The sequence below is a fragment of the Mastomys coucha genome, unplaced genomic scaffold (assembly GCF_008632895.1).
Source record: "Mastomys coucha isolate ucsf_1 unplaced genomic scaffold, UCSF_Mcou_1 pScaffold8, whole genome shotgun sequence".
NCBI classification, from domain to species: Eukaryota; Metazoa; Chordata; class Mammalia; order Rodentia; family Muridae; genus Mastomys; species Mastomys coucha.
In genome coordinates this window covers 57,003,777-57,013,409 of record NW_022196914.1, presented here as the reverse complement: position 1 = coordinate 57,013,409, position 9,633 = coordinate 57,003,777, and the positions used below count along the sequence as shown (strand labels likewise).

Sequence of the window (9,633 nt, the reverse complement as noted above, 5' to 3'; positions counted from 1 at the left end):
AATAAACCCAACCCTCTCCTATTCTTTCTTGAGGACTGCTATAGATTTGGCTCCAAATTAACTGTGAAGGGAAACCCTACCAGGTGGCCATTTATATGGACATCTTTGATGACTTTCTTAGGAGAAATTCCCTGGCACCATAAATCTTTTGACATTTGTTACATATATAAGATTATACCTCAGGCTGATTTTTCTCGGTGTACCCTAACATAGGCTAGGTTCAATTATTTTTGTTGCTCTTTTCTTTTTTAAATTTTTTTGCTAGAAAATCAGTACCAAATTCAAGTAAGAATTTTTTTCTCCCTACTCATTCAAATAGCCAACACTTTTCATTTAAAACTTAAAACATTGATAAGCCTTAGTTAAAACCAGATAATATCTATACTCTGCACTGTAACCTTTACCAAAGAAAAAGCTTCCAGAAGCTACACTGTGCCCTGGTGTTGTGGGATGGGGAGAGGGTGTTCCTCAGTATGGGCAATTTCACCTGGAATGCATCTCTGTTGTAGGACGGGAACACGGCCTTGCACCTGGCCGCGATGCATGGTCACAGCTCAGCTGTGCAAGTGTTGCTAACTCAGTGGTCAGAAGTCAATGAGAGCAATGAGGTATGTGGGCTGGGTGTTCCAGCTGGCATAGGACTGAAGGGGCAGGACTGGAGGTGCTTTCTAGAAAAGGACAGGAAATCAAAGGCATGCCACTGGTAGAAAAATTCAGTGCTGAAGAGTCCTGGTTTTGGTTTTGTTTTCCTTTCAAGTATTCTAGGACAGGGTTTTTGTTGATCCCCTTCAAAAGCCATTTGCAAGAAGAAGAGGGGAGGGGCGACACCAAAGAAACACTGTTTTCCAGACACACGGGACCCTGTGGCAACATTGCCAGGGCCTACACAGGTTCAAGACAGATGAGGTCCCAGCACTGAGAGGGAGAGGTATACACAAGTTCCAGCTCTAACCAAAGGGCTGTCTCCAACTGACAACTGCTTGCAAAGGAAAAATTAGTTATCACTAATGGAGTGTCACTGGCTATAAAACCACACTTAAGGGTAGATCCCACTCTTAACAGTAGATGGCCAACACAAAACAGCTCTGGTTTGGTTTGGTTTGGTTTTTTGTTTTTTAAACAAAATCTCAATCATTCAATTTTACCAAAGGCTTCTTTAGGAGCCAAGGGGTGAAAGGCTGCTAGCTCAGAGAGGCAGAGAAAGCACCCAGCTGACCTTCCTCCTCAGCCAGTGTCCCAGAAGGAAAGTCCTTCTCTACACTGTCCCCCAAGCCCCTCCAATGGAATGTCCCTCCCTTCTACTTCCTGTGCGTCGCTCTATCCATCTTCCTGACTTCCTCTTACTGTTTTATTTTCTTTGTTCATTCCCTGCAACTGGTTGCTTGCTCTGCCTTTTGACCTATGGTTGACTTTATTTAATCCTGTTTACAACAAACAGAAAGCTCTTGGATTAAAGGTATGGGCTAGGGCTGAGCCACACCATGACTAGAAACAGATTTTTCCAGTAAACAACACAATCTCTGGTTTCACAGTGTGATCAAATATCCTGCAATAGAACTCATGTTTTTTTGTCTTATGTGGCTTTTTTAAAATATTTTTTTGTCTGACTGGTTTTTGTTTGTATATTATGGTTTCAAATTTTATGGTTTTGTGAGTTTTGTTTATGTGTGTTTCTTTGTTTTTTTTTTTAAATTCTGCTTTTTGATTGGTTGATTGTCGCTTTTCTAAAGAGAGAGAGAGAAGGGCATGGGGGTGGGTGAGTTGGGAAACAGGAACATCTGGGAAGAGTTGAGGGATAAGAACCTGTGATCAGAATATATTGCACAAATAAAAAATTTCTTTCCGATTAAAAAACAAGAAAAAGCCATTTGTCAGATTAAGTATGTGTTTTTAAACTAGAGGACAAGAAAGACATGGGGGAAATATACAGTATTGAGCTACATTCGATTATAACTATATATTCAATGTGCCATGTAAATATATTTCAGAAACCAAAGCCTTCACATAGGAGGTGATATGCTATCTCAGTTTTGCCATTCCAATGGACTTTGGCAGAGAGAGTTAGCTTTTCTTGCTGTTGGTGGTGGTAGTTGTGTTTATTTTTCTGGTGTGTCTGTGTCAGCACACACACACACACACACACACACACACACACACACCTGCATAAAAGATATGGTGTGTCCTGAGTCTGACTTGGTCAGGAGGACAAAAGGGCTAGTTGGGCTGAGTAGGCTAAGACAGTAGATGATGAAAGGCTCTGGTCACCAGCTGTTTGGCTTGCTTGTCTACAAAATGAGGATAACATGAATGCTGCCCTTCTAGGTTATCACATGATTTGACTGCACCAACGTCTTGGCAGTGTATGTTGGTACATAAATGCTAAGTAGTGCTAACAGCAACAACAAAAAGAATCATGTATAAATGATGTTGGGAGCGTGCTGTTTCTCAGCATATCTTTTATTCCATGCCAAGAGGAAATTAATTTTAACTTCCATTTCTTTTTGTCAGAATGGAGAAACTCCATTCCTGTTGGCTGTTGTGGGAGGTCATGAAGAATGCAGTCGAGTGCTCCTGGAGGGAGGAAGTGATGTCAACATTCCAAACAAAGTAGGAATCTGGGGCTCTGGTCAATCATACAGTGGGAGAATGGCTTAGATATTCTTTGAAACTCTGATCCTTAATTGATAGTTTGCTGGGTTTTTATAGAATTAAAATTTTTAGTATGCCTTCTTTTGTATAAGAATTAATGTAGCTGGGCAGTGGTGGTGCACGCCTTTAATCCCAGCACTTGGGAGGCAGAGGCAGGTGGATTTCTGAGTTCGAGGTCAGCCTGGTCTACAGAGTGAGTTCCAGGACAGCCAGGGCTATACAGAGAAACCCTGTCTCAAAGAAACAAAAACAAAAAACAAAAACAAACAAACAAAAAACAAAAGAATTAATATTCACATAGACAGCCACTATAAATGTCTCTTCAGAAGCAATGCCATTTTTCCAATTCATCTGGGGAAGGCTGAAAATGAGAGAGATGGATCAAGGACCCTTCACAGCAAGATGACATTCTTACTCCACTTGTTGATAGCAAACACTAAAGAAGAAAGTTTGATGTGTGAAAGCTCCCCGGGTCATCTTGGTCCTGAAGAATGCGGAACGTTGTCTGCCTCTAAATATAAAATACTTTTGTATTTAATCATGCTGCTAACAAACTGAAATTTTCCAGTCTTAATTACTGTCCTATCGCTGTGAAGAGACACTGTGAACAAGGCAGTTTATAAAAGAAAGCATTTAATGGGGGCTTGCTACAGTTTCAGAGGGTGAGTCCATGACCATCATGGTGGAAGCATGGCAGCAGGCAGGTACGGCACTGGAACAGCAGCTAAGCTTACATCCTGATCTACAGGCCAAGACTAAGAATGAGCATGGGATGCCTTTTGAAGCCCACTCAGAGCCCACTCCCAGGGACACACCTCCCTCAACAAAGCCACACCTACTAGTCCTTCCTAAATCGTCCATCAATTGGGATCCAAACATTCAAATATATGGGCCCATGGGGGCCATTATTCTTTTTTTTTTTGGCTTTTTGAGACAGGGTTTCTCTGTATGGCCCTGGCTGTCCTGGAACTCACTCTGTAGACCAGTCTGGCTTCAAACTCAGAAATCCATCTGCCTCTGCCTCCCAAGTGCTGGGATTAAAGGCATGCTCCACCACCTCCTGGCATGGGAGCCATTCTTACTCAAGCCACCACAAGTACATTACTAGCTTCACTTCTTTATATCAAGAATCTATAACCTGGGACGAGCAAGAAGCTAATCATATCATAATGGCTATGCAACGATTCAAACAAATACTGGTAGTCTTCAGACAGGTACCACATTTTTCTGATTAATATTCAATTGCGATGAAAATAACTCATGACAAAATTCAAATGGTACCTAAAAGAGTAGATGATAAAAAGTGTCTTGCTCCAACTCTGCATTTCATTTCTGCTCCTTGGAACTCAGGTCATTGTAGTTTATGCAGCCTCCCTGGAAGTTTCCATGTGTCGGGAACCTAAGACTGTATTAGATACACACTATCTGATTTACGCTACTCTGCACTTTGCTGTTGCTTTTATCTTAATCTTCGCATTAGCACAACATGTAAACAATTCCTTTACAAAAGGTACAGATCCGCAAACAATAGTGCCATCTACCCCTGTATACGGCTGCCCTGAGTAGATCCTTCTGAAAAACAAATTGTTACAGTCTTTTCTATCATGATGGGAAATTAAAATAAGAGAATAATATAAAAGGAAGGGAAAAAAACTAGGTCCTTCCTTGACAGAGACGCTGATGTTACTATCAATGCCAGAGAAGTCACACAGCCTGTAAGCGCCATGAATGGCAGGAGGCAGCTGGATAAGAGTCTGGTGAATTTATCAAGTAGAAAAAAATAGGTTGCCATTAAAAATCATAATGCATGAACATGCATATAGAAACAATATCTCTGCACATAAAATAAAACAAATCTTAAGAAATTATATGCCGGGCAATGGTGGCGCACGCCTTTAATCCCAGCACTTGGGAGGCAGAGGCAGGTGGATTTCTGAGTTCGAGGCCAGCCTGGTCTACAGAGTGAGTTCCAGGACAGCCAGGGCTACACAGAGAAACCCTGTCTTGAAAAACAAAAAACAAAAAACAAAAAACAACAACAAAAAAAAAAAAGAAAGAAAGAAAGAAAAGAAAAGAAAAGAAAAAAAGAAAAAAGGGGGTCCCGCATCCAGCCCAGGGCTCAGGCTGCTGGGCGAGGCAGGACGCGGAAAGTCTGACTGCGTACACCCCCAAGCACCCTGGAGGGAGGGCATCGGGCTGTGAGAAGCTCCAGGACGCTCCCCACCCCCCGACCCCCGCTCTGGGGGTGGGGAAGGCGCAGTCTGTGGTCCCTGCAGAACTGCCAGAGTTGGCTTGGTGTCCCCAGGCCTGAGGACCACAGGTTCTAGCTCTTGGACACTGCAGACACAGCTGGATGTTGCAGAAGAGCTGAGAACAGATTGGGGGCCCACGGGAGGCTCTAGCCCTGGCGAAGGGAAAAGGGGCAGGAGAAGAGAGCTCCAGCTGGGTCTCCAGGGGAGAGGAGTCCTTGGCTTGGTCGGGTCTGCGCTTGGGTTGTCTGGCGGCTGTGGCTGGAAGTGCAGGGAGACCTCATGAGGGATGTTAGACGCTTGGCTCTTTAGAGGTGGGTCTGCTCCATTGCTCCAGCATGGCAGGTCCCAATGAGAAGAGGCAGTCCATGGTTTTAAGGTGTTTATTGTAGAAAGGCAGAGAGAGGGAGAGAGTAGGGAAGTAGAGGCCAGCCATGGCCACATGGAGAGAGCAGGGAAGGGAAGGCAGAGAGAGGGGGAACAAGAGAGTAAGAGAGAGAGAGAGGAGGGGGCAAACAGCCTCTTTTATAGTGGACCAGCCTGCATGGCTGTTGCCAAGTAACTGTGGGGGTGGAGTCCAGACAGGATACCAGGAGTTTGGGGCATTGCCCTATGTGACTGATGGCCACACACCTCTCTCTGGGGGGTGGAATGGGGTTGCTGTGGGAGGCTGTAGCTGTGACAGGAGCCAGGGGCCCAGGGATCATGACCGAACACCTGCCATTCCTTGTAGGTGGAAGTCGCGTACTGAGTCACTGGAGTTCAAAGCCTGTGCTAGATTGGGACCAGGCTGCCTGTGCACAGCTCATTGCCCAACACTGAACCTCCATAATTTCTACGTTAGCTTATTCTGCCTTCATTGGGATTTGGCTTTGCAGTGATTTTCACAGGTGCAAGCTCACATTCTCCCTGTCTAGGACAGCAGAACTGCCATCATCCTCAATCTTTGAGTAAGAGTCTCAGCTGGTAGAAGCTGCCAGAAGTCCACATCCAGCTCCTACCTGAGCACTTGCTTGAATAGGTTTGTTTCTCCCAAATCACAGAAGAGTTTAATCTCCAAAGCCTCGAGATAGCAGCACCAAGGGCAGAAAGGTAATCCAACCCTGGCATTTAGAGGTACAGCCTTTGGAAGGTGATTGGTTCATTAGGGTGGAGCCCCATGATTGACTGATCATATCCTGGTAAGTTCATAAGAAGAGAGAAAAGGGCCGTGGGGACAGAGGTGCACACCATAGCATTGTGATGCAGTGCAGCCTAGAGTCCCGCCCCTGAGCCCACTCCGTGAGATTTGAATTTCTTTTTACATAACTGAGAGAAGTAAATCTCATTTCCTTATAAATTAGCCTACCTCAAGGACTTAGTGCTAGTAATGAAAATGTAATACAAGTTCTAGAGGTTTTGGCTTTTGTTCTTTAGCATAGTTCCTAGATACACAATCCCAAGACCCATAATAGTCCAGAACTGTTCCCATTTATCCTGGAGAAGACGCCCAGGAAATAACTAGTGTGGAGTAAGAAGCCAGCTGCAGCAGCACACACGCTTCACTTTGCTTTTACACCTGTAGAGATGCGTTCAGTCACACAAATGCCTTTGCCTTGCTGACACCAACCTCTGGCCTCTAGAAAGTGGCTTCCATGTTCTCTTGCACCTCTCTGTCACTAAGGAGTGACAGTACACACCTGAGTCATTTCTGGGGAGATAATTGGAGTAAGACCATGGATTTGGCTATAAGCAGCCTTACTCCATTTGTGCTAGATGGAGAGAGACTACCATCTAGCACAGGCTAGATGGTAGATGTGTGACAGGCTCTCTTCAGCATTGTATTAGGTGCCACAGGCCCCAGAAGGACTTTTGTAGACCTTAAGAATTCAGACTTCTGGAAGCCTTACATTATATCTTACTAAATGTATTTAAATACCCCTAAACTTCTAATATATATTACACGGTTACTCTAAGTGGATTTTTTTTATTTTTATTTTTAATCATTTGGCTGCAGTAAACTTCATCTAATTTTTACACGATTGATTTCTTAGAACACTGTGTATATACTTGGGAATTTTCAGGAGGTTAAAAAAAGGAAAACTGTAAGTCATTTACAAATGTAGTGAATATTTTATGATATTGCATTTAACAATCAATGAAGTAGGAATGTGTCAATTAAATATTTATTCACTTCAACTTTGTGGCTTTCTTTTGGTACCTTGAAACTAGTGATTATTATTTTTTCCTTAAGTTTCACATATTTCTAGGGGCTGGAAAGATGGCTGCAAAGCTAAGAACACTGGCTGTTCTTCCAGAGGACTGGGGTTTGATTCTTAGCACCCACATAGGGGCTAAGTCTATAACTCCAGTTCCAGGGAATCTGGTCTTCATGGGGACCAGGAATAAACATAGTATGCAGGCATACATGCAGACAAAACACCCACACACAGGAAATAAAATAGTTGCGCACATCTCTTTATTTCTTGTAAAGCTCATAGGTCACATACATTGTGCCTATATGTGTGGGTAGAAGGTTACAAAGCCCTACAGTTGCTACATAGGACACTGGCTTTGAGTTCTTCAGACATTAGTTTCTTAAGTCAGAAACCTAAATCGGTGACCTCAGACCTTCCCAGAGGCACCTCTGTCATTCTGATCTCAGTCTAAATGTCACCTTACCCCAAAATGCATTCTTGGTCATTCAATACAAAATAGCTGTCTGGTCAGCTTATCTTTGTTTTGTTTTGTTGGTTTTTTGGTTTTTGTTTGTTTGTTTGTTTGAGTCAGGATTTCTCTGTTAGCCCTGTCTGTTCTGGAGCTAGGCTGGCCTCGAACTCACAGAGATCTAAACCTACCTCTGCCTCACAAGTGCTGGGATTAAAGGTGTATGCCACCATGCCTGGCTCCAATCGACTCTTTCAAGTTTATACTGTAGCTGACAACAGCCAACCAGTGTTATTCTTCTAACCGAGAATCTGCCAATTAGAGTTTACTCTAAAGCTACTGATATACCACCTACCAGTCCACCAAGCCATGGATCAATTTATTGTCTATCCTACTGGAATCTAATATCAGGCATCTCATGGTATGCTTACAAACATATCCTCCTGACACAGTTTGTCACATAATGAGTGCTCAGTCATGTTTGTGGAATGACTAAAGTGCTATTTATCTCTCCAGCATTACTGTGGCTTAAAAGAAAGAGGTGTGTGTGGAGGGTATTACAGGAAGAATGGGGATCTTGCTGGGCAGTGGTGGCTCACGCCTTTAATCCTAGCACTTGGGAGGCAGAGATAGGCAGATTTCTGAGTTCGAGGCCAGCCTGGGAGTTCCTGGATAGCCAGGGCTATACAGAGTAATCCTGTCTTGAAAAAACAAAAACAAACAAACAAACAAACAAAAATGGGGATCTCATGCTCAGAGATACCCATATCTTAGTCCAATAAACCTATGATATGTGGTTATACGGCAAAATTGGCTCATCCCTACGAGATTATCCTGGGTTATGTGATCATAAGAGTCTGTTAAAGTGAAGAGGGATGCAGGAAGGACCAATTATATACCACTGAATTTTGAAGATGAAGACAAGGGGACATAAGCCATTGTATTTAGACATCTGAAAACCAGTTCTCCCAGCAGCCTTCAGAATAGAACTTGACTCAGTGAGACCCACATCAAACTTCCTGACCTTTAGAACTGCATAATGATACTTAAAAACCATTTTTAATGATTCGCCAACTAACTTTAAGAACTAATCTTTTAAAAATATTTATTTCCCTTTAAAATTCACTCTACATCCTGATCACAGCCTCCCTCCCTTCTCTCCTCCCAGTTCCACCCTTACAAATCCCTCCCTCCATTGCCCCCGTCAGATCAAGCTCTACATTTGCTACAAATGTGTAGGGGGCCTAGGCCCAAATTTTTTTTTAAGACACTAAGTTTTTGGCAGCAACCTGGAGCTGTAAAGAAAACAAATATAGGTAGTTATGCTGTTTATACAGGTGGAGATAAACAGGCTTATACTCATAAGCCAGGTCACACAGCATTTAGCATCAGCTCCAGTTAGCTTTCGGTTGGCCACTCCCATTACCTTCTGTTCAGCTACCTGTTGCTTCACAACAAACATGCAAAGCTCTGTGGCTTAAAGCACCTGTGTGGTATTATCTCCCATGGTGTGTCAATCTCAACATACAAAAGAGTCTCTAAGGATTAAGTTTATGGACAGTGTAATGTTGTAGTGGGAAATGTATGTAACCTATAAGCTTGTTCAAGGACATTGTAGCTACGGGACATTCTGAAGGTCAAGACCGAAGAGGTTTACTTAAGACATTTGAAATAAAATTGTTGACCATCTGGATCAATAGCAGGAATCTTAGGCCCACAATTAAACAGGAAGTTGCTAGGCAGATGTCCTTGCAGAACTAATATATTTTTAAGACTTATTTTTAAATTTTATATGCATGCATATGTGTGCATGTTTGACAAGGTACATACATGTGAGTACAACTGCACATGGATGCCAAAAGAGGATGTCAGATCTGTGGAACTGGACTTATAGGCATTGTGAGCCACCTGCAGAGGCACTGGGATTACAGGCATTGCGAGCCACCTGCAGAGGCACTGGGATTACAGGCATTGCAAGCCACCTGCAGAGGCACTGGGATTACAGGCATTGTGAGCCACCTGCAGAGGCACTGGGAACCAAACTCAAATCCTCTACAAGGGCAGAACATACTCTCAAGAGATGAGCCAT

General features: G+C 43.2%; 1 protein-coding gene across 1 annotated transcript in view; it reads left to right on the top strand.

Moving 5' to 3' along the window:
• Nucleotides 1-9,633, top strand: part of Ankdd1b (ankyrin repeat and death domain containing 1B) — a 60,229-nt gene that overhangs the window by 27,592 nt on the left and 23,004 nt on the right. The window contains exons 7-8 of the mRNA XM_031360055.1: nt 510-608; nt 2,509-2,607. Of these exons, the coding sequence (XP_031215915.1) occupies nt 510-608; nt 2,509-2,607 (198 nt within the window). The remainder of the gene's footprint in view (nt 1-509; nt 609-2,508; nt 2,608-9,633) is intronic.